The 25,019-nt window shown below is 39.6% G+C and overlaps 1 protein-coding gene across 1 annotated transcript in view; it reads right to left on the bottom strand.

Moving 5' to 3' along the window:
* Nucleotides 1-8,046: 8,046 nt before the first annotated feature.
* BANK1 (B cell scaffold protein with ankyrin repeats 1) overlaps nucleotides 8,047-25,019 on the bottom strand; it is a 134,810-nt gene continuing 117,837 nt past the window's right edge. The window contains exons 12-16 of the mRNA XM_041484250.1: nucleotides 18,267-18,335; nucleotides 16,977-17,161; nucleotides 15,263-15,326; nucleotides 10,679-10,738; nucleotides 8,047-8,739 (exon numbers count right to left, since the gene is read on the bottom strand). Of these exons, the coding sequence (XP_041340184.1) occupies nucleotides 10,728-10,738; nucleotides 15,263-15,326; nucleotides 16,977-17,161; nucleotides 18,267-18,335 (329 nt within the window). The 3' untranslated portion in view covers nucleotides 8,047-8,739; nucleotides 10,679-10,727. The remainder of the gene's footprint in view (nucleotides 8,740-10,678; nucleotides 10,739-15,262; nucleotides 15,327-16,976; nucleotides 17,162-18,266; nucleotides 18,336-25,019) is intronic.

Below are 25,019 nucleotides of genomic sequence, written 5' to 3'. Positions count from 1 at the left end.
AGAGATTGTCAACTGTCAAATAATGAAGATAAAGTATGGGAATTATGCCATTCCTGCTATTATGCTCCTTGTCTGTGCCCCATCATGTCTTTCCTTTGCTATTGCGTACATCGTGTTGTGCTGGTAATGCTCGGGTTCATCAGGAGGGTCCCTGAGAACTTGAAATACTCCTAGCAGGACTGTTCTTGTGGCTCCCTGCTGGGTGGGCTGGATTCTTTGCCGTGTGAGGCACAACTGTACTGTCCTGAGGCTTGCCTTGAACCCTGAGGGAAAAGGGGGAAAATGCTGCTAAAAAACCATGAGACAGAAAAGAGCGGTCCTGATGTGCCTGGGTGACACAGTTCTGATGATGTCTGTAGAAGATGATGCTTTCTCTCCTAAATTTTTGTGGTATTGAATTTCTTCACTAATGACTCTTTGTTAGGATGTGAGGCATCACATGACTGATTAGAATTTGAAGCATCACATGATTGGAGCATCTCTTACGAGGAAAGGCTGAGGGAGCAGGGCTTGCTCAGCCTGGAGAAGAGAAGACTGAGGGGATCCTATCAATGCATACAAATATCTCGAGGGTGGGTGTCAAGAGGGTGGGGAAAAATGCTTTCAGTAGTGTCCAGTGACAAGATGAGCAGGGTTACCTGAAACTGAGGGACTGTAACAGAGAGATTTTCTGGCTTTTCTGTGGCTGTTAAGGCTAAGCTCTTCAAGCTCTTCAATTTCACCTGCCTTCAGTTCCTTTAAAAACACCCCTTTCCATGACTGGCGGTTAACAGCGCTGCCTCTGCATCTAAAATCAGCAACAATTTGATCTTGCAAAGAGTCTCTTGGAGGCTGCTTCAGCGGCTTTACAAGAGTGAGCTTGAGCACTGGCACTTGTGTGTGTGCTGCAGACCGGGGATGGTCCATCCTGAGGCCTTCCAGAGCCTTCTCTCCCCACTGCTTCTCTTGCTCTGTCAGCACTGGAACAGAGAAGCCATTCCTGTAATTGGGAATGTGTGTGTGCAGCTGAGCTGTCAGCAAGGAATAGATGTGGGCGAGTGGCTGAGGGAGCATGAATGAATGATTGAGCAGAGTCAACTGCAATAAAAGCTGTGGGTGGAAAGAGAAGGCTTGGAATCAGCTCACCCACCACTTCAATGTGTTCTTCACAATGAGGTATACAAGCAAGAAGAGAATGGAGGGGTCTTTACTCCCCCAGCTGTTGGAATACAATGTGGTTTTGTCTTGGACAAATTTTTGCTTCTATGCCTCCTTTAGGAATGGGAAAAATGCCCTGGTTGCCAGTGTTCTTAAAAACGTACTTAAATTTCCTGAATAAATAAACTGCAGCTTTTGTGGTGAGTGCAGGGAGTCTTGCTTAACTTCATGCTCCATGGAAAGCTGCTAGATAAGGAGAGCTTGGCTGTGTGAGACTGAGCAAGCAACTGACTATGGGATTTTCTGATATCCTAAAACCCAAAGTGTTTAGCAAATAGATTAGGTCAGTGAAGCAAAACAGACATGAGGATGTTTCATTAGTCTGTTCAGTTTGATGCTATCTGTGACTTATTCATGGGGAGGAAAAAAAAAAAGTGTGTTTCCCACCATTGAGCTGATTTCTCTCTGGGCTATGTTGTGGTTTGGCTGTAGATGGCTTGCAGAAGTTAAAGGAAGAATGAAAAAGGAAATTTCTGTGAGGTTGCAGAAGGGTTGGCTGGCATGCTGTGGGGACAAAGCCTGTCCTTTTTGGCCTTTGGGAAGGAAACCAAGCAGAAGGGAGACGTAAGAAGCATGTGGGTGGATATCTCTCAGCTTTTCTTCCTCGAGGCATACAGTAAGCTGAGATGGGAGGGAATGGAGGGAGGAGGGCGTGCGAGGCTCAGCTGCTCCTGCAGATGCAGAAAGTGCTTGAGTGAGGTTGAGCAGGAGAGAAACAAACATTATTGTTGTGTGACTTCCTTTGAACTAGGGGACTTAGATGCTTTCCTGTAGTGCAGAACTTGTTCCAGCCCTATCTAATCTCGTTCACTTTGGTTTTGGTTTATGTAAATTTGGTATTCTGTGGAAAATGGAGCGATATCTCAAATGCCTTCTGTCAGCTGCCTGTTAATACAGCTCTTCATTGGGGCTTACTCTGTAAGCTCAGAGTTAAAAACCTTGTAAGTGAACTAAACCAGTCTCCCCGAGGCAAAACAGTTTATTTTCACCCTGTTGTTGCTGTCCCAGAATATGCCCACATTCTTACACGTGCAATTCAAGCCATGTGCTTCCTCAGGAACTCCACTACCAATTTTTCCAGTATTTTGCTGAAACATAAAGGGGCTGTTTAAATTAGCTTGGAGAAGTGGAGGTTGCTGTAATAATACAGAATTTGTTAGAACTTTGCTTTGACTTCAGTTGGACAGTGATCAGAGAGGCTGTGCAGGTTAATTTTCTGCTTTTCTTCAGCAGTATCATAAAACCTCTAAATTATGAGTTTTACAAGGTAAAATTGTGTTTTTTCAGCACTGGACTATAGGAAGTAATTCTGTTTCAAGCACCAGCAGAAGTGTAGCTTTCTCAAGGACTCTTTTGGGAAGCTGACCCATGCTCTGGGGAGCTGATTTCGTTAGCATCCTGATCTCAGCTTAATTTTGCAAGCAGTTAGTGTTTTCACTCTGAAATGCCTCCAGTGTGCAATTCTGTTTATCTTGCAAGGCATACAATTAGGCACAAATCTGACATCCAATATGTAAGGCTGGTAAAATAAATAAGAACTGTGTTCAGATCTCCAGTCAGAAATAGAATGAAAGATCTGGTTAATGACACTTGAGCAAAACAAACAAACCCATAAAAATTGAGGGAACACATAACTGAGTGATGGCAATTGAGTTCAGTGTTCAAGCTCACGTAGGAGGAAATATTGACAAAAAGTATCCAGAAAATAAATAATCCTGCCTGAGAAGTGTTCTAACATATCTTTCCCTCAGACTCCTTTTACAGTGTGATCACATCTTGTAAAGCTGTTTTAGGTGGGCAGGAGAAAATAAGAAATGATATGACAATGCTCAATGAAATTATCAGAGAGGAATGCCTCCACTTCTTTCTTTCTCTTGTTTCTGGAATTACCACAGGTGTCTGATACTGAGAGATAAAAATACTTCAGTCCTTTCCCACAGGAGTTAGGGTGATTTTAGCCTCTTCTCAATAAACTGAGGCCAGTCAGGTATGGCGTAAAGGCAACTTAAAACTCACTCGATGGATTTAGAAGAGAAGAATCCTCTGTAGAGATGAATAGAATTTTCTCACTTGTTTTGGTCTCACCACTTTTTGGTCACTCTTCCTTACCAGAGCACTTGTATCACTGTTGGGCCTGATCCATTAAGTGAGACTGAAACTCTTGAACAGGAAGGCAGTGGAAATTGTGTAAGATAAAATATGCACTGCAGTTTGTGGTACCTATGTGCCATTGTGTAGTAATATCAATCCCAAAATTTTTAGTGTGTTAGGGCTGGAAAAAGTGATTTTTAGAATATTTAATACTTTTTCTCTTCCTTTATTTTGTTTTAGTACGGAAGCTTGCTTGGCTCCAAAGGTAATTGATCAGTAGAGGCAGCATCAGGAAGTTTGTTTGTTGCTTCCTGTGGTTATAGATTCACTGAATCCACCCTAAAATAGAAAACTAATGTAAGTTCTTGACTGTATTGTCTGTGATGGAGTTTTAAACTTAAATGAAGGCTTCCCTCTTGTGGTAATGGTGCAATTTACCCCTTGCCTAATCCTTTCCTACTCTCCATCTCCTCTGTGTCTCTCCATGCCTCCTTTGTGCTGTGAGCCAGAACTATGACTTGGGAGAGTGGCAGCTGAAGTGGGCTCTGTTTGGTGGCTGGCAGCTGCTGGCATTTGCTTGTCTAGGTTTTTGTCTAGATTTTGATGCCTAGTCAGATATCAGATTTGGGTGGAAAAGGACAAATAAACCCACTAACATGGAAAAATTAGAGGGATGAGGTCACCTGCCATAAGCTGTATGTTCAGTTACTTACTGCTGCCTTGTGGTGCCTGACTCTCATTTTCTGAGTGTGACTGAAATCTAAGCTGTATATAATTTATATGATGTCTGTGGGATCCTCATCTCCAGCCTGAGGCCATGTGGGTGTTCCTGTGGTGCAATACACAGCAAAGGCCTGTGCCAGCCCACGCCTTGCAGGTAAAACTGCTTAATATAACCTCAAAAACTACAGCAAAGTTTAACAAGTCTGCTTGGTGATCTTTTATCTATAAATATCTTTATATACTTCTTTATACTTTATATCTTTATGTACTTCTGATAGCAGCACTTAATCTAGCAAAGGAAAGTATTGCAAGTACCAGAGAAGGTGGCTGAATTACCCAAATCCATGCCAGGAAAAAGTCCTTCAGATAATTGTCAGACCTGTGTGTCTTGCCTTGAAGCACACTGGACCCAGAGTTTCTTTCTGAAGAGTTGCTGTAAGCCAACAAGCCTCGTAGGTTAGTGCTCTGGGGTGAAATCTTCTGGTCAGTCTTCTGCCAGGACTGAAAACACTGATTCATAATGAGGTATTTTAGCATTACAACTGATTAACTTTAATGCTGACTGATTAAAAATGCTGCTTTTTGTGTTTATTTAACCAGACTAGGCGCATTCTCTGGGAACAGATGGGAACAGAAAGCTTTTTCTGGTGAACATTTTAGTATTGTATGTCACTTGCATCTGCAAACAATTGCAATTTATGTGTGTGTTTTTTACAGTGTTGGGCACCTCAATGGATTCTTCACCTCTGTGGGACCCCTCCTCTCTGTGTGTATGGAAGGTCTTTGCAGAACTGAGCTGAGAGACCTGAGTGCTTTATTCCTGTTTTTTTTTCTGTAAGAAGAGGCTGATCCAAGCCTTTGAAATTACTGTTGAGAATTGACAGTGCTGCTGGTATAGGTCTTCTGATTTCTTGTTCTAGGAGTCTGGCATACACTGACTGCTGCTTTCCTGGGACCACTTTCTGCCTCCATTAAACTCTTCCCTGCTCTCTTGATGCAGTTCTTAATTTCAGCTACTGCATCCCAGTGTGTCTAGAGTGGATGAGTGTGTCCCTCCACCTTGCCTGTTGATGGCTTGTCTTGGGGCCTGTTTCTGGAATGACTCACTCCAGCATTACTGAATTATGGCTCTGAAGTTTGTCAGGAAGAAAGCTGGTTACAGTAAATGAAGGGGATGAGCAGTCAGTCTACACGGCTCTGCCTCCTCTTTGTTATTCACAGCCCCCCGAGCACTGCCAGGACAACGCTTGTCATTTTGCTCCTGCTCTTCTCACTGTAGATGTTTCCTGTGAAGGCTGAAATCTCTCTTCAGCACCATTTACATTCCTGCACGGATTGCAGCTTCTTTAGTGAAATGAAGGTAGGACTTGATATTTATTCTCAGCCTGCTGCAGCTTACACGGGTGTTGAAATTCTATGAGTATTTTTTCGTAGGGTGAAAATCCAGCGAGGCCGTGCCACCCCTTCATGGACCACAGGCTACATCCAGATGTAGGTGAGCTACCCCAGCAAAAGCGGGCAATCTTGGAGCACTGCTGACTCACTGAAACCTCTCCTGTAATGGGGCCCCTGGCACAACAAACTTGCTGATAACTGCAGTCACTGTGGGTCTCTCTGCATTGCTTTTCTTTCTTTTGGATGCCACTGTGTTAAAAGTATTTATTTTTCAATGAGTTATTGGTTCGAGTTTAATAGAACACAAGTTGCCAGCTGGAAGTGTGGAGTGGTGTTATTGCTGATGGGTTGGCCACTGAATCCCCTAGCTTACTAATGAAATGAAACTAATATTTTATAAATGAAACTAATATTTTAGCTAATATTTTAGAGTACCTACAGCAGAGATCTTGCCTCAGTTAGGCTCTCAGGCTCCTGTGATTTACTTAATTGTTCATGCACTGCCTAACAGGCAGTTGCTGATGTTCCCTGTTAGTGAAGCACATTGGTTAGCAAAACTTCAGGACTTCCCTTAGAAATGAGTCTGAAGTTCAGTGGCACCCCTTGAGGAAAGCAATGGAAATCCTGCAGCAGCAAACCGACTGTGAATACTGAATATGAGAGGGGTGGGGAACAGATGCTATTTTTTTTGCAGAAGTATAATGATTTTACTTGTAGCTTGAACATAGTTAACCACGCTGAGATGAATAAATTCCCTTTGGGAAGGAAAAAAGAGGCATCCATCCCTTCATTTCTCCTCTGGGTCTTGGCTGGCTGCCTCAAAGTATGGGTGGGTGGGAATTCTGTGTGTGTAAACAAAACCCAAATGAACAAAAGCCCTGTTTTCAACTTGTTGCTTAGCCATTGTGGAATTTAATACCATAGAAATTGCATTTTTATGGATGACACACAGTTTTCAGGAAGATTTTGTAGACTGGCAAGAGTCAATCTGGGTTTTGGTGGGGGGTATTTTGTTTGGTTTGGGTTTTTGATGTTCTACATTATGATATCAAGAGTCAGAGGAGACCAGAGTGATGAACCATGCAAATCTGTGGTGCAGCAGAAGTATTTCTTCATTGAAGTGACAACTGCATGTCTCCCCTATTGCTGTCCTGCATCCTTTTGAGACTGCACTGCACGCTGTAGTAGAGCTGAAAATACTCTTGCTTTTTGTTAACAGGGCTGCCCAAAGCTTGGGATGCCTAGAGCAGGGCTTGGATGAGGCAGCAGAGAACAGGAGTTGCGTTGTTATGGGTAATCCTAAATTCTCCTGGGCTGGAAACTGTGGAGTGTCACATTAGAGATGCAAATACATGTATGCACACAGAGTGAACTATTTCCTGAGGGGAGCTACTCTCAGGCTTCTGCTTTGTGTGTTTGGCAGTGTTGCTGTATTGTTACACTATTTTTCCCCAGGAAAAACCATACTGTTTCCTTGATGTAACTGTCTGTGCTTTATTTCTGCAAATTTCCAGTTTTGTGTTTTTAACCGTTGGCCACAACTCTCTGCACTGCCCAGGTGCCCTCTCACTGGAGCACAGGAGCCTCTGGGCCACAGCCTCTCCCCTGGCAGCACAGACAGCATCCAGATCCTGCTGGAGCTTTGGGAGGACTGACCCCCTCCCTTCATCTCCTCTGCTACAGAAACAAGCAACAAATGGCAGAAAAGACAGCAGGTACCAACATGAAGAACCTTTTCATTTTTTGCATTTACTTCTCCATCTATATGTTGTCAGCTCAGGAATGCTTGCCAGGGGATACACTGACTAGCTAGGTTTGTAAGAATATAAATTATATATATATAATATAAATATTATTGAGGGGAGAAAGAAGGCCCTCTTAAGGGGGAAATAACAGCTTATATTCCTTTAGATTTCCAAATAATTCTCCCCACTCCTGTTTCCATGTAACCAGGTAAGTCTTAAAACATCCCTGCTTTTCCCCTATAAAGCCTGACAGCCTCATGGCCCTCAGTTCCCAGACACTTACTGTATTTCCAGCTCTGGAATACATTACACATCTCAGGGCTTTTTTTTTTGTGTATGGTACACAAAGCCACACTAATACAGCAGTCACTGAATATTTACAACTTCATAACAATACATCTGCAGTATTTGTCGGGAGTGTTTCTAACAGAAATGCAGGTTTTCCCCAGAGAACTAATAATTTACTGAAAATGTTTAATCAACCCATTTAAAATAGAAAATAGATTTTTAATTAGTCTAAACCTATATGCTTTCGAGATTCTGTCACCATTTTAAAATTTGAACATTGGCTTTTTTGGCTTTTTTTAATTCCTAATAGTTCACTTGGCACAATAATTTATTGGGATTGGAAAAATAATAGGAGCCTTGAGGGCTTGAACTTCAAATCCACTTCCCTCTTCCAAATTTGGGTGTCACTGTAACATGTAGTTCAGGAGGAAAACGTATTTATATTAAGGAGATTTTTTTTCTTGTTTTTGTGCATGAAATAGGGCAAGTCATCTTGTATACTCTTGTATCATGGCATGCTCACATAAATTTTGTACAATAATGCTATGGGAATGCAGACCATTATACCCATTAACCATATTTATTCCTTGACTGTTGCTGAGTTAATGCATAGAAAGTAATTTGGTTTTGTTCTGGATGTAATTTGCCTTAGTCAACTTACTAAACAAAACACAATTTCCTTGTAAACCAAATTCTTGGAATCACTTTAATGCATTAGTAGGTAATTAGTACTGGTTTACATAGTTTGGCTGAAGAAATTAGCTTTCATGTGAGTACAATTATTTAAACTGATGATTAAATACAATTATTCCTAGGAAAGACAAATTTTTATACAGAGTTAATATAAAAATGTTTCAACAAAAAGCAAAAGCTAAATTTTATTTACTTTCACTTAATAATCTTTATAGCCTTTTACAATCTTTCTCTTTTGTGCATAAAATCTACTTTTAAACAACTTATCAAGCACAATGGAAAAACTGAAATGACTTCAAAAATTATTAACCAAAGCATGCAATACATCTTTATATAAATTGTCAGCTGTCATCTTGGAAAAAGAAAAAGCAAAGAAAAAGGTGTAAAATACAGTGATGACTTTACAAGAAACCTTGCTAATCTGCTTTAGTGATACTGGTCTTCTTCCAGAGCTGTCCCTGGCAAGAGGATCCAAGGAAGTGCAGCAGTGATTCCATGGTGGTGTCACAGTAGGATGGGCTGGAGCCTGAGGCTGTCAGGGCACAGCTGGAACATCTGTGGGATGCCAAGCAGAGGAAACTGATGTGCAGCTGGCTGGAGAGTCACACTGCAGGTAATGATGAAAAATGCCTGTTATTCAATAGGTCAGGTTTGTTTAGAACAAGATCAAACTGTATTTGTTGAAATGAGTATGAGAGAATCAAAACCATTCTGTTCCTTCAGGTCCCCCAGCTGAATATCAACTGCCTTATCCTCCTCCCACCTTGTGTGAGGAAAATGTGATTCTTAGCTAAGAACTTTGCACTGGAGTTGAAAACTCAACCGTCTGGAGAGTTAAAACATGAGCAATAGAAAGGTAGGTCTTGAATGTTTATCTGCAATTTTTTGTAACACTCAAAAATCTCCCTGAAATTAGTCTTTGGTTCAAAGAAACCACTTATTTTTTAATCTGAAGATAGAAAACAGCAAGAAAACTATGGAGATGCCATAGTTTGCAGAGGAGGAGAACCTTGCAGTTTGATGTGGATAATTCACAAACAGAATTTATTGAATGTTCTGGACAAACTGTATTTGCAAGTTCTCCCACATCTACTTCATCTCCCTCCCACATCATTATTTTCTTAAAGTGACAGAAATCACCTATTCTGATCCCAGGGGTAATTCCCCCTCTCCCCTTGCATGATTCATCTTACTTTAGCAATCTGGAATTTGTAAGCATCTCTGATATTATCCAGTTTTTTGTAATAGTTTTGTCCAGCCTCAGAGCCTGTAAAATTCAATTCAAATTTTTACTCATTAAGTGCAGGTGACTTCATCTCCACTCCAGGAAACAGCTCCATTAGGAATGCCCATGTAGGAGTTAAGCTGCCTCTTGAAGAAGGAGCAATATTTTTTCATTTTCAGCTCAGGCCATAAGATTCTTTTTTTTGTTCTTATGAGAACTTTTGAAGAGGGGGGATGTGAGGAAGGGATTCAGAGGATAAGCAGCAGCAGAGGAGGTAGCTATTGTTTTATGGTGTGGACACTGCACTCCAGTGAGCAGTTGGCTCCAGAAATGAGAGAGAGGGACATACATTCTTGCAAGAAGCAACTTCCCTCTCCTTTACATGAGAATAGGGTGGTAGAAGAGACCCCACTGAAGATAATTCATTTTCCACTTAAAAAAAACAACAACAGCACCCCCCTCACTTGGGAAAGCTGGAGAGGCAAACTGAATCACAGTAACTTCGCTAAAAAAACAAGGCTAAACTTAGCCTTGTTTTAAAGGCTAACAAACCCTTTAATATTACAGTTGTCTTCAGGAATAAATTTTATCAGTTTACTACTGTGAGCTAATATTACTTCATAATGTTAATAATATTACATAATAACAAAAATATTAATGCTATAACAATATCTTTATATATTAAGATCATTATATTACTATTACTATATTATCATTATAATAGTAATATAATGAGACATAAATGGAAGCACACAGGTAGCAGACAGTAATAATTAAAACCCTCAGCTATTCCAGAGGTCATTAGATGCCCCAAACCCAAGAAACTCATTAGCACCACTGGAAAATTCTGCTGTTTATGGAGACAGTACCATCACCTCTAAGCTTCCCAGTACTGAAATGAGCATTGGTCTTGTGTTTAGTCTGAACACAGATACAACGTGTTGTATCTATGGTTTTCAACTTTATTCAGTATGTTTGATCCTGCTTGTGAAATCAGGATGCAGGACTTGATTTTGATACAGCTTTTAGGTGCATACCCTGCCTTAGCGGCAATACCTGGCAGGAACTCTCCTCAGCTGCACCCACAGGTGAGCTCAGTGCCTCACTGCTTGCTAATCTGCCCTGCACTAAACAAGAATAGGTTGATAGCTGATAAAAAAGAAGCTCTAGTACAAACCAGACTGTGTGATGATAATGGTTTATTCTTGTGAAATCAGAGCCTCTGTCTGAGATGGTTTTCCACCCTCCTGTTACACAAATGCACTCTGATGGAAAGTACCTCCACAAGTGTTTGTTTCCATGTGTGTGTGCATCTCCATACCTGCTCTTACCTCGGGTAATTAGGCATCTGTTCCTTGTCTGGGGGGCTCCTAGTTGTAGACTAAAAAGAAAAAGATGCAATCAATAATCACTGAAATCAATAAGTTAAGCTTGTGCAAAATATCTTTCAAAGTTGAATAATTCAGAAAACACATTCCTACAATGAGTCACCTTTATGTGCTTTACTGCAAACATGAAGACAACACTGGGAGCAGGGGAGCAAGAGACACTCACAGAAATAAGCAGTTGTTGCGTGGGAGAATGACATGAGGTGGGTTTTGTACAAATCTTACTCCCAACAGCAAGGCTGGTCTCTCTTGGTGACAATTAGGAGAGGTGAGATATCCATGGATATTCATTGTCTTGAACTCCTGTCAGCAGTGGGACTGTGAGCTTGCCTCATGAAGACCAGACTTGGTGACAAATAGGCAGGAAACTGATTTTTGTTATTTTCTAGATTTAAACTTTGAGCATCATGTGAAGCTCAAGAAATTGGAAATAAGCCAGGCCAAAGATGTTCCTTCAAAGTCCAATGGACAGTGTTGTAAACTACCAACGAGTAAGTATTTTCAAGACTAGAAGTCCTGACTGCAGTACTCTTGAAGCCATGGAGAAAAAAAACCAGCTTTTCTATTACTTCCTCACTGTCCAAACACACAAAAGCTTGTATGTGCTTCAGGATCCCATGTTATTTCAACTTTGCTAAGCTGACTAAAGAAGTTTTAGTGCCTGTGAATCCAAATGCCAAAATTCCAAAATTAGGGTCTGTCTTTGTTCATCTTCCTGTCAACTTGGCAGAGAAAACAGAAATTGGTGGTTGTCCTCAAACAAAGAGGTGTTTTTATAGTTTTCAGGGAACTCTACTTAGACACAACCTGCAAGCTGGAGAGGCATCAACTGATGAATAAGCAATCTGTTAGCAACTTGGACTAAAAACAAGGCACTGATGAGGGCTGGGGAATGCAGCCAGACATTTTGGATAGCAAATGTAATCAATAACCTGCCAGTTTGTAGAATGTGCATAGCGCTCTTCTGGGTGTTTTTTGGATCAAGATGGGAAAGAGATTTGGTCTTTGGCAGCAAACTGGGCATCTACAGATTTGGAAATCAAAATGTGGCAGAAGAAATTCTGTGGAGGATGCCTTTAGTGCAGTGGATTACCTGGTACTTACAGGACCTTACAGGAGCTGGTCAGTATTAAAATGTCTACAGCAACAGCTAGTAAAGTTGCTCTTCTTGATAGGAAGGCCATTTTCAGTGTCAGTACCTACTGATTTTAACAACTCAGAAATAAATGCTTGCAGTTGAGTAGCCTGTGGAAAAAGCTTTGACCTCTCCACAGCAGGCCACTTACCTTGCTAGTCTTGCCAGGGAGGCCAAGACTGAACAGATGAAACAAAGACTGAATTGCTCATTTTTCCCATGGGTATATTTGTCATTCGAAGACTACTAAAACATCTAACATTTTTCCAAGACCTACCTTCAACCGTTATAGAAGTTGCTGGCATTGAAATAATAACAGTTGTAGTAACACCACCACCAATAATAATAAATCAAGCTTAACATTTGCTTAATGCAGTATTTGTCTCCTGAAGTCCAGCTGAGTTATAGATTGTCCTCTGTGGCCTCTGCCTTGCTCATTACCTAGCAATGAAGCAGGGACACCTAACAGTCAGTTCTTGCTGCTATGCCAAGCCTGGAGACCAGAGCATCAGTCATTCCTAGTTCTGGTGAGGAACCAGGCACTTCCCTCCCTAACAAACAAGTTCAAGGTTCTACAGAGATTAGCTGTGAGGGGATAGCTAACTACAAGCAAATCAAACTATCTTATGTAGTTTCTGCAAGCTTGCACATATTTTTAGGGGCTGGATGACTAAATCTGTGGGATGTGACACACAAGGTGCCATAATGTAACTGCAATAGTAGGCAGATTTTGAAATTCCATGTTCAGAAATGGCTGAGATTCACATAGATAATTCAAATGCCCAGTGATGTAGGTAGGCATCACACAGGTTTTGAAATATTCCCATGTGTTAGGAAGTAAGGATGTGGGATGCACATGAAAGCTGTGTTGTTTTTTTAAGACTTTAAAGGAAATTTGTCTAGTAATCCTTGCCTAAATAGTGTCTCAGCTGCTGCCATTTGTTCTGTTGGTGGACATGCACAAACCCAAGACTCTCCAGCCTTACCTAAGCTTAAGGAGCCTTGCCCAAAGATAAAGTTTCCCACAGGCAATAGGCTCCTTCTAGTTCAGTACTTTGGTGGTGCACCCTGAAAAATTTGGGCTACTCAGATTTAAAAGTGGAGCCTTTGTTCAGAAATCTTCTATGTAGTTCCCTGAGATTTTATTTAAGATATTTGTTTTTGTTGGTTTTGGTCTGTGGGCTAACATCTTGGGAAAAAAAAAAAAAAAGATGCTATCAATGTCTGCATGTCAGACCAGGTATTTATTATACAGGATTGAGCTAAAGCATTGTCCCTGCCTGTACTTTCTACAAATGAACATTCTACATCCCTAGGCCTTATTTAGTTGTTCTTGAAACAATGTTTTGTGGAGTGGCAGAACCTTTTGCTTTGTAGTTTTTTGGGTTTTTTTTTTTAGGGTATTATTCAGTCCCATACTAAACTGTCACAAAATGAGACATGAACTTTGAGATAGCATCAAATGTTATAATGGAAGACCGAAATGAGTGCCACTCTCATTAATAACTTAATTACGGTGGAAGCAAGACCAAACTTATCAAGAAACTAAAAATTATGTTCCATACTAGTTTCTAGGAGATATTTTCTTTTCTCATTAAAATCAAATCAAATTCTTTTTCTGACAGACTTCAGATGTGATCTCTTTAAATCCTCAAGCAAGACTTCAAAAACTGTCTATGAAAAAGACCCTGATTTCAAACATGGAGTCTAGAGAAGGAGGCCCATGTTTTTAAGGTACATCAGGGAGAGTCTGTATCTACATGTAAAAACTAGCATTCTTAGAGTAAATCTGAGGACTACTGACATTCACACATACCACTTTTCTAAATGACATGTGAAACAAAATGTCTCTCTGGTCTGCTTTCCTTAGGAATTTCAAAGGAGAGAGGTGGTGATTATCATTTTTGTTTCAGAGAATTTATGTCTGGACACAGACATCTTCCCTCTGCAATCCTTGTTTACTCTTGCCATTGATATGCTTTCAGTTCTAGAGGAAGTCCTTTTTTTCAAGCATTGAAATATTTGGTTTCTGTTGTTGGACACAGACCATAATGATTTTTCCCACTTCTGCAGTGCAAAGCTGCTGATTTATATGCATCACAAGCTCTATGACAGTGTAGGAGAGGGCAGTGAGGTCAGGATCAGAAGGGAATATAGTGATCATTATCTGAGTTACTGGATAATTCCACAAAATTAACAATTCTGATGTTGATATTACATTTCTGCTGGTATGATTCAATAATGAACTCTGGAGAAGCAGGACAGCTACAGAGGCAGGACTCCTGCTGTGGCCTTAAAATGAAACCCTTCCCTACAGACAAACGCTTCCCAAGAGTCACCCTCGTCTTCTCATGAGCTGCAGTGATCCCAAACCCTCAGGCTCTGAGCACCTTGTGAAGGCTCTTGCTCAGGACACTGCCTCCCTACCAGCCACAGAAGATATTACAGCCGAAATATCAGGACTGCAAAACTGCTGCTGGGCCAGCAGGAATTTCCCTCAATTAATTACAGTACCTTACAAGTTCACATAAATACAGTGCTGTCTAAGAGAATAATGAAAGCAGTACCTTTTCTCTTGCAGTAAGGAAATAATGCATTTAGGTGATAATTTAAAATAGAGATATACAAATGGTGCTAAGTCCAATGTGAAAAAAACCCCAGTTTTCCATTTAGCATATATACTGAAGTTTACAAGAAATCAAAGGCCTAAAACCAATACCCTCTAATAGATTCTTTTTGTAACAGCAAGAGAAAACCATTTGCAGAAAAAGCAGATACTTTATACTATTGTATAGATTACATTTATACTATTGTAGATGACATTCAGTCACAAAGAGTAATAGAATATTCTGAATTGGAAGGCACCCACAATCATCATAGAGTCTGGCTCCTGACCCTGCACAGGGCAATCCCAAAAATCCCTTTTTTCTCCCAAAAGGGAAAAAAGCATCTTAAATTACCAGTGGTACAGTTTTAAACAATGACCACAATACTCATAAAAACTGCTGTAGCAGTAGAAAGTTTATCAAAAACTTGCAAATTGATGGCTGATTTGCAAATAAAATATTGAAGTCACCAAGCAAATTGTTTTAAAGAAGCCATCTACCCAAATTCTGATGATGCAGTAGGAAACAGGCTACAGAAAAGCTGAGCCACAGAGACTTGGTAAATTTTCTGGCCAATTAACTCACAGTGAGTTCATCTTTGGGATGAAATCTTGACACTGCTGAAGGCCTGATTATGCTAAAATAAATGTGGTCAGATACAGAATACGTTCATCACAAATTCAATGTCCGATCCAAAAGGGTTTGGATCAGACCTCTGCTCTAAACTTACAGTTCAAGGCTTCAGAGTCCTTAAAGGTAGAAAAAGTAAAACTTACCATTCAGGTGTTCATTTTCTTGTCTGTTTCTGATCGTGGTGTATCTCAGGTGATGAACTTTTTCCTTTAAGTTAAAAAAAAAAAAAACAAAAAACAAAAAAACAAAGCATAAAACCAGCAGCAGAAATCTGTAATGCAAGCTTGCTGTAGAAATAGTAAGACACTATACAGAGCTGAATTCTTTAGCATTCTGAACACTAGGCATCTCTCTCATGGAAAATAATTTTAAAAGACTGAAAAATGTTTATGATGCTAATTTTAGCATTTTTACCTAAGACTCTTGTGGAGTTATCCCCACCAGCAGTAAGTTAAAATGATTGTGGTATTAAACTATAGAGTATTGGGTGTTCTTTTCTGCTTGTTTTTTTTTTTTTTTTTTTTTTTTTTTTTTTTTTTTTTTTTTTTTTTGTTTTGTTTTTTTTTCTTGTTGTTTTGTTTTGTTTTGAAAAAGCAATTTTTCCTCAAAAATCCAAGTGAAGGACAAAAAACTGCAGGGAAGTCAGTTCACGATGTTTATAGAGGACTAAGAAGAAGACTTTTCTATGGAGCAAAACCAAAGAGAAGTCAGACATGCAATGCAGGGTAAAAACCATCACTACAAAGCAGCTTTTTTCCTGAAGCACTGAAAACAGGCCAAGTAAATCTTCCTTGAAATATGGGCATATTATAATTCACCAAGAAAAAAAAGACTTGGTGCTTCTATCAGGGTACAGATTAGATATGATCTTCCTCCACAAGAAATGCCCCTGACTGAGAGCAATAGCAGCAATTCTTCTGCATGCTTGGCTGCAGATGGATTTGGAAGGTGGCATCCTAGTGCTGTGCTGCTGGTGCCCAGCTTGGGAAAGGGCCCTCAAACTGTTCCAGGCCCCTGCACTTTTGCTGTTAAGTGCTCCACTGTGATGACAAAGCTCAGATTTTCAAGAGATGCAAATACAAAGAGCACTCCCCTTGCTGGCAGCATCTGATAGCTCTTTCACTCTGAAAAACAGCAGACTAGCTTTGTTTTTCTTCTTTCTACTAAATGACCTAAAGGACAACAAGAAATTATTTTTATTAATGCATGACCTCATAAAATGAGGGCATAACCTCTTCCTCCATGTGTCTTTTTAGAAGTAATTAACAAATATCCTCTCCATGACTTGCAGCTTTGATGCAGTTCTTTCAGTGTCTCAGTGTGTGGGCTTTTGTAAATCCAGTTTTTGTGCCTCTCAATTTACTCCATACATTGAATACAAAGAGCTGTAGAGCACTGCCAACAATTCTGGATTTCACTAAGTATATTCAAGCCTTTCAGACAGGCATAAAGCCTGCTGTAAATTAATATTTTGTAATTGCTAGAGTAAATGTACAGTCTTGATATAGTCAAGTTTTGTTAGCTGAGACTGCTCAGTAGCACATTTGGTTTGTTTGGTGACATAAGGTTTCTGGTTTCATGAAAGATGCACATCACCCAACAGTTTAAAACAAAAGTCTTAGGAGACCAGCACCATTTAACTCTGGACTTAAACCAAACTCAGAAAACCTCTCAAACAACAGTGGGAACGTGTATCTAGACGATTCAGAACCATAACCAGCAAGCTTCTTGGGAGCTGATTTGCATATAAATCATGATTATTGCTTTTGACCTCATATGTAGGAACCAAAACACAAGAACTTGCTTTTAGAACATCTGAACAAGATTTCTATCAAGGAACAAATTTCAAACTCATACCTGTTGAGTGGATGGTAGTCTCTGCATTTTGTTCTGCCACTGTTTAAATCTGTCAAGGGCTTCATCCACAGAAATTGCCCCCTTTTTCACCTGTTTCTGCAAGTGGATGAGTTCTTCCTGTTCAGGAGGGATCTTGTGTACCACAGTGCTGTAAGTTACTGTCTCAGTGTGGCCTCTGTGTGCTTCTACAACAAAATGTACAAAGTGAGAAATGCAATAAATCAGTGAGGATTCTACCATTACTCTTTGGCAGCAGAGCAGCATCCCAAACATTTGTTTCATTACTACTGCCCTGGTCCATGGATTCTCCATTAGTGTTGCTTCATAAAATAATTTCCTTCTAGCACTACAGTTACAATACTGACATTTTAAAGGAAATGGTTGCTGTGTAAAATATCCACAGTACCTTTTTACCCTTTCTTCTTCAACATCATAAATTATATATCTCAAAAGTTGTGAATAAAATTTGGTCAGGAAGCATCTTGAAATTTCAAAAGATTGCCTTCCTCCAAGGAAGGAAATACATTATTAAATACATTTAATAACAAGAAAACACTGCAGCCCAGTGTTCCTGGAGATTATGACAGAGTGCACAGCTGAAGGGAGATGTGTGTTATCAGAGTGACAGCTTGCTCCAGGGAGGTGTAGCACTGCCTCTCCCCAGGATACTGATACTGGAATGGCTGATCCAGAACACATGAGCAGCCATGGAATGGGGGCTCTGAGCCCTCTGTGAGGCTGTTGCACATGTTGCACTGCATGGGGAGTGTGGCCAGGATAAAAGTTTAATCCATCAATATGATTTGGGTCAGTTTTTCTGTTCCATCATGCACCAGTATCTTCATTTCAAGCAAGGAAGGATTGGTCAAAGGGGCAACATTGTAATGTGCTACAACTCAAATAACAACTGGACTGACACAAGTAATCAACTTTACATGCATCTTGGGGTACCCAGGAGAGAACTATTGCTTCCCCCCACTTCTATCTTTCCATGGCTGGAATTACTGCACAGCTGAGCCCTCCTGTCCTTCCTTGTCTTGGCTTTAATCACAATCATGAAGGGAAAAAGAAAAGTGTAAAGTAATTCTCACTCTACAAATCTTTCCTACAAGACTATAACTTTTAGTCTTCTTTCTTTAATCTGATCTCTCAATGCTGCAATACCATTAAGGATATAAATCGTAGGTGACAAAACAGATGCTAAATCACCCAAAATCAAGTCACAGCAAAATTCTGCTAGCTCTACTGAAAAATATCATGGCAGTTAAAGAGCTAAATTAAATTCTGTACCAGGATTCCTGGCCTCGCAGTATGTCCTGCTGTTGTCACTGGTCACTCCACAGGCCTTTTGCCGAAACACTGCAACAAAATTAGGAATTATAAGGAAGTTGAAAAATGGCAATAAAAACCGTTACATTCTCAATGAAGGAAGGAGACTCATAAAAGCAGGCTGGAATACATTTTTTGTTCTAGTCTAAGAGTATTTTTCAACCCACTTGTCAGTCTAACGTTAATTACTTGAAAAAATGTTCTGTTGCACAGAATGGCAGGATTACTGATGTTACAGAAACCATTACAAGACACTTTAAAGAAAATTAAAAGGATTTATCACACTAGCATATTACGTGTCTGGAAGAAACAGCAGGATTGCAGAGTTCTGCAGATGGTACACACACTGTAGCCTGTTCCTTATTTTATGGGGAAAACTAAGGCAGAAAAACCCCAATAGTACCAGGTGACAATAGTGACACTGCTGAAAAGAGTGTGTGTCTATTTGTGTGTACTTTATTCAAGCACTAGAAACAGCAAAGCACAACCCCTCTGTTAGAGCAGCCCATCATTCCCACTCCTGTGAAGTGCCCAGAGTACAGCCAGCCTGGATACACCCTGAAATGCAGCACTCAAACTTTTGCTGGCAGCATATGTAACACCCAGAAGGTGGGAATTGCTCAGTTTCTGACATAGCCTGTGTGGCAGTAACTTTCTCTCAAGTCTCAGTTCTGATTTTCACTAAACAAACTGACATTCTAGAACCTAGAATAATTCCTGCCAATTAAGTAATCCTCTGTCATCACTGCAATGCAGCAAATGTGCCAGTTCAATGGAGCAAATATTTTCCTGGGGACCAAGGCCCAGGCCAAGGGAGCTCTGCTGAAGCAGCAGAGCAGGCATGCTCTCACTTATATCCCTAGCTCAGCCAAACACTGATATATTTCAACTTTTTTAAACACTTTTCTCTGTAATTATTAAAGAATCCTACGAAGTATATTTGCAGTGTTTTCTTCTCTACTTGAAACAGTATTCTCCTTTTAAAGATGAAATTAAAGTAATGAGAGCACAGAGGTAATGCAGGCAGCCTGAATTTTATTGCATAAGGAGGAGAAGGGACATACTCAACAATGTGCCTGATTGGAAAGCACTTTAATTGATAGGCTTTGAAATTTCTGCTGAGTTTTGCAGTGTTGGAGTAATCAGAAATGGAATTACTCTTCCAGTGAAAAGTAAAATTGTTAAAATCACTTTATGTGCTGCATCTTGCTGAAATGATTTTAGTTGGCAGCAAGTATTCAGTGTGGGTGAGGTCAGTGAAAACAAACGCCTGCTTCTGGAATGCCTGGAAAGGCAGGAAGACTCCACTGTATAACTGTGCCATAAGTTTAGGGAGAACTCTGGCAATTCACCCTTTCATTCCCACATTTCAATTACTTATGAACTACTTGAACACAGCAGGGAAATAAAAGTAACGGGTAATCTTGCACAGTGATATATTCCATTATTTTTTGAATGGAAGATAAATGAAATATTCCTTCAGTAAAGCGATATTGATACAGCAAATTTTTTAAGTGTCAGAATGTCAAATTCCTTCAAGTAAGGATATATATTTTTTTATTTTCTGGGCCTCTCTAGCACAGATAATCTGATTAAAATGTTTCAGCACTTCTATCATACTTACTGTGGACCCTTCAGTAACATCTGTAGGATGAGAAAGCGAATCCTTTTGGATTTTTACTCATGTTGTGACTGGCTAAACTACCAGTCAAAATCTACTTATTAAATGTCCTGACCCTGTACATGCCATTTAGTTTTTGTCTACAACAAACTTCTGTTGCAGTTTCTCAGAATTAAAAGAGGCTGAGAGAACTAACAGGTAATTCCACTTTATTTCCTCTCCTCTCTTCAGCTGCTACAGGATACAGATGAAGTTCTCTGCAAGCCCTAAATACATTTTTATGTCTGTCTCATTTTTATGTCTGTTCTCTTTAGGAATGTAATGTAACCCCAATATTTTTCCAGCAAAGCAAACTCAGAGAGAATTAAATTACTGCAATTATTCTAATAGGACATGAAACCAGAAAGCAACATTTAAAAAGTGGGACAAAATACAAATTTTGAGGCAAATATGCAAAACTCTGGGAAAATTCCTAATGTAAGGAAGTGAGTGGAAAATTTCCTAATGTTGGAAAGTGAGTGGGATCCAAGAACTCTGAATTGCCTGTTTTATCTCAGACTAACTATAAAGATGTTGTTTCAGGCTGTCTGCATATGCAGATAAATAATGCTATGAGGCTTGAAATTTGCTTAATATTTTCATGCTTAGCACCACAAAAGGGTTAGAAAAATTTGAAATCTAAGTCTTTTGTGTATAATTCTGAACTAAGAAGACCATTTTATAGTAACAAACTGCCAGAAATTGTGGCGAGTATAAAGGGTCTAGCAAAAAGAATGAAAGTTTTTATAATAGTTGCAGTTGACAAAATGGACAGGAATTTGATTTTCAGAATTAATCGAATTTCTAACACAAAGCTGTAATGTTAAGGAGCCACAGATGCACTGTGACATTTCAAAAACTGGTTAGCAACATAACACAGGAAATCAAAACACGGGACGAGTTAGATCATGGGAGAGAAGAACTCATAAGCTAAGAGGCAATGATCAACGAAGATATGGTTTCTAATTTATATTTTACTTTACTCATCTAAACTATGAGGGATGTTGCCTGATTCGTTGAATTGGCAACGTTACCTCTAAAAATGAAACAAGAGTTTCCACCATACACTAGTGATTCAAAGCTGGACCGATGGACCTACCCTCTGAAAGAACATATGAGCTAATCATACCTAATACCTACTTACTTGACGCTTTCAGTAGGACAAACAAAAAGGAGAAAAGACAGTGATTAAAAAATCTTTCAATAAATATCACTATTTTGAATTCAGCTTGCTTAGGAAATTCAAGATGCATTTATTCATCAGCTTCATTGAGCTGATGTTCCAAACAAAATTATCTATTACTGTTTTCCTTAGGAAACATTCAAAATTTAAATACAGGGAAAGAAAATCTTTATATGAACACATGGCTAAGTGATAATTCAAATTAATTAGTACACTAGGGTTGCACTTAGTAACACAAACTCAGTTGCAAATTACAGTGGGTTTGCAAGCTTCCTCCTTGTTTTTTGTAGGTATTTGCTTCATTCATTTTAGAATCGTCATGTAATTAATTTGTGATTAATGGAAGAATGGAGAAGGAGGGGTGAATTGCTGTTTAGGATATTTTGCATGGAGAGGCTCTTGCCTTTGTCCACTCAATTTTTTCCACATTATTTAAACACTTTAACATTTAAACTGTGTATGTATAGCACCTAGGCAAATAAAACCCCCAAGTTCTTTTTTTCTGGTAAGGATTGGATTGTAAATTAGATGTAGCACAGCAAGAGATGACAAATACACAGAGAATGCTAAGGAAGGAATACAGTAGAATGATGCTTATTATTCAGGAGAAGAGAACTCTGCAGATGTTTGCTCACATCTTTTTAGATCTATTTTCCTTTTGTCTGATTTGTTTGCTAACACACCGAACATCACTCAGCATGAGGACTCAAGAGAGGTCATCAATGCAATTCTAACCAGTAAGTTTTGTAAGAGATGATTAACAACCACTCCCAAAATTTATACAAAATATTTCACATATTCAAAATGAAAACAAAAACTTCCAGTGACTCATAACATGAAAACAACTAAGGAAATGCGACCTTGTAAACAGACTTTTCTCTTTTCACAAGGCAAGGCAGCTGGGTATGGATTAAAAGCATATCATCATGGCTCAAGAATCTGACCTAGGTAGGTCCAGGCATCGTGGAGAAGGGTTGGCTGTATGGGGCAAGGTAACAAATGCAGCATCGGTGTCTGGGTACACCTACACCATGACGAGGCAAAGGGAAAAAGACTGAGCAGTTTTAAGTGCATCAGTGCAGGAAAATGAGTGACCACAAACACACTGGTACAGGAATTGTGATCAGGCCTAAATGGGCAGCCTGACACTCAAGACATTTTTGAGAACGCACAACAGTCATTTTTTCAGAATAAAGACTAGGGGATGCCAAGTGCCCCTGCAGAAATACCAACTTGCCACTTTGCTCCCTGATGTTGCCAGGGCTTTCAGTGAGAGCATTACATCCAGTCATCCCAATATTACAGGCTATTGCCAGCCTCCCACTGCTCTTTAGTTGGCTGAGAATGAACCACTCCATTTTCTCAGACCAAAAAGCAAAATGATTTTAAAGGGAATTACAGTGTAAGGACGATGTGAAAATATTAATCACAAAATAAGCATATGCTCACCAGCAATTCCCTTCACAGTTTGCAGTGAGATTCTGAGTCTGACAAATATGAGCTCAAATCTGTTAAAATCCCAGCAACTTTGGTCACAGAAGGACCTCAGGAGACTCTACAGAGATGACTCCCCTACACTGAAGCAAGATAATAAAGACAACACCAGAACCCCCTTCTTACAGAAGAGTGAGTGAGTGAGTGAGTAGAAGAGGCACCAGTGGTTAGTTTAAGGAGCTGCTCAGAGGGTGGTGTCAGTGTTCTGTGTACCCCAGTACCACACACAATGAAAACAGATCTCACATCTCTGCTCTTGTGAGAATTTTAACTTAGTGCACCATGGAAGCTGGAAGGACTTTAGTGACATACTCAAGGAGTATTTGCTCCAGGTTGTAAAACCTGAATATACTTATTTAGTCCCATTTTTCTTGAGCAGAGACAAGCAAAAAGGGAAGGACTCTATACATGTTTTTACTACAAATACGCTATTTGGAACAGTTTGGTTTGCAGCCAGACAGCATCCCATAAATATTTTTCTCTCTCTGCACCTTATTCAGTACTTGTTTCAATCTACCAAAGTTCAGATAGCAAAAAATCTGACTGAATGAAGACAGTTGGGTGAAGCTGGTATATCACTCCCAACCAGGTCTGTGAAAAGAGTCTTAACTGCCAGCCAAACAGTGCTTCCTAGTATTTCATTCATGGAAAAACACCCTTAAGTTAGGAATACATAATGAAATTCATCTGCAGTGCAGTACTTTATTCTCACTGTAGGAGAATACTACAAAATTCCTCTGTGGGACATAAATGTTTTGCAATTTGCATGGCCTCTGAGGCTTCACTTTGGAAACCCCTGCTTTAGAGCATTTAAACAATTGGCTTAATAAGAATTACTGACTCAGGGTATGATCATTGTATTTCCCAGTAATCAGCCTGATAAGTTTCCATGACACTAACAGTTCTGTTCTGGATTTTATTTATTCACTTCGGTGGGTTTATGCTTTCTATTCTGTAGGTAAGATATTCTGCTTCTCTAAAAATATCCACTGGATGCTACTTCTTCTGCATACCCTATGATTTTGATGAGCAATGAGAATGTTATTCTCCACTGGAACAGTAACTGGAAAATATATTTTTCCATTTCTAATTTTTAAACCTATGGTGAAGTCCCACAGACAGCTATCTTTAAATAGCAAAATGTTTTCACTGCACAGAAGGGAAAATGCATTTCTTCATGGATTTGTGAGAGGTTTGCAAAGAAATAAAGGCTATAGCATTGGAAATTTATGCTGTTGTAGGGCAGGTATCCTTGCTGCAGAGAAACCCTTTCATATTAATGGTCTGTGATGAGAGGTAAATGACTAAACCAGGACAGTAATGTAATCCTTAACCCTGAGGGAGTCCTAGTAGGTCAGGCTTCAGAAATGGCAGGGGCATTGCAGAAACTCATGCATCTGTCCTACAACTACACAGAGGACTTTGGTTTCTAGCTCAATCAAACTTGGTATCATTAGGGAAAATTAAAAACAGGGAACATTAAAAATTGCACTCTAAACTGAAAACACAACACCTTCAGATGTTTATTTAACAGTTGTTTTGGCAGCAGACAATTGAACAAAACACTGAAATAACCTTCAGAGGAATACTAAGCACCTAAGGAATGGTAAGGGAGCACAGTAAGAGTGCATACCATCTGGACAATGAGATACTTGGCATCAATTTGCAGCTCCACTGGTTGATGAGCCTTTTACACACAAGATAAAATTCTTGCAGTGGACTAAATTAAAGAACAAATCTACTCTGTTAATAATGCAGTCTGTTTACCAGTGTTCAATACAGCAGTTTGAATGTTCATTAAAATTTGAAAGTATAATAAATGAAACTGAGTAAAAGCAATTAGAACATTTATGTTTTAAATCTTTCAACTCCCCCATGTTTCCCAGAATTTATGTGTCAGCAAATTCAAGGCAGATGCTCAAATTGTGAATTGTGGTAGTTCAGTTGCAACAACTTGCATCACTGGCTGTTTACTGCCTAGGTTTTGAAGTGTAGATCTTGCTCTGAAAGTGACTCTTGTCAAGTCCCATGTTTGTTTTCTATAGATCAACAGTTTCCCTGTCCTGTTCTGCAGAACACCAAGTGGGGTAATGTACAGGGAGGAGGCTTTCTGCCCAGTGTAAACTTGATATTCCATGTATTTGAAAGCTGCTTATCACAAAGAAAACTATTTGCTTGCTTTCTTCTTGGTTGCTATTCTCATGGAAGCACCACCACTTTTGCTTAAATGTGACATCACTCTTTTGTCATGACATGGCCTTCATTCAATGTGCGGTGAAAGCACTCATGGAAATTCAGCCATTTGATTTCTCCAGATGGATATAAAAATAAATTTAAAAGAGTCACCTGCACGCAATCCAGGAGGAAAAAGGCATTT

The sequence above is a fragment of the Pyrgilauda ruficollis genome, unplaced genomic scaffold (genome assembly GCF_017590135.1).
Source record: "Pyrgilauda ruficollis isolate IOZ18807 unplaced genomic scaffold, ASM1759013v1 scaffold65, whole genome shotgun sequence".
Lineage (NCBI taxonomy): Eukaryota > Metazoa > Chordata > Aves > Passeriformes > Passeridae > Pyrgilauda > Pyrgilauda ruficollis.
Note: the sequence above shows the minus strand (reverse complement) of the source record. Positions and strands in the feature narration are given on the sequence as shown.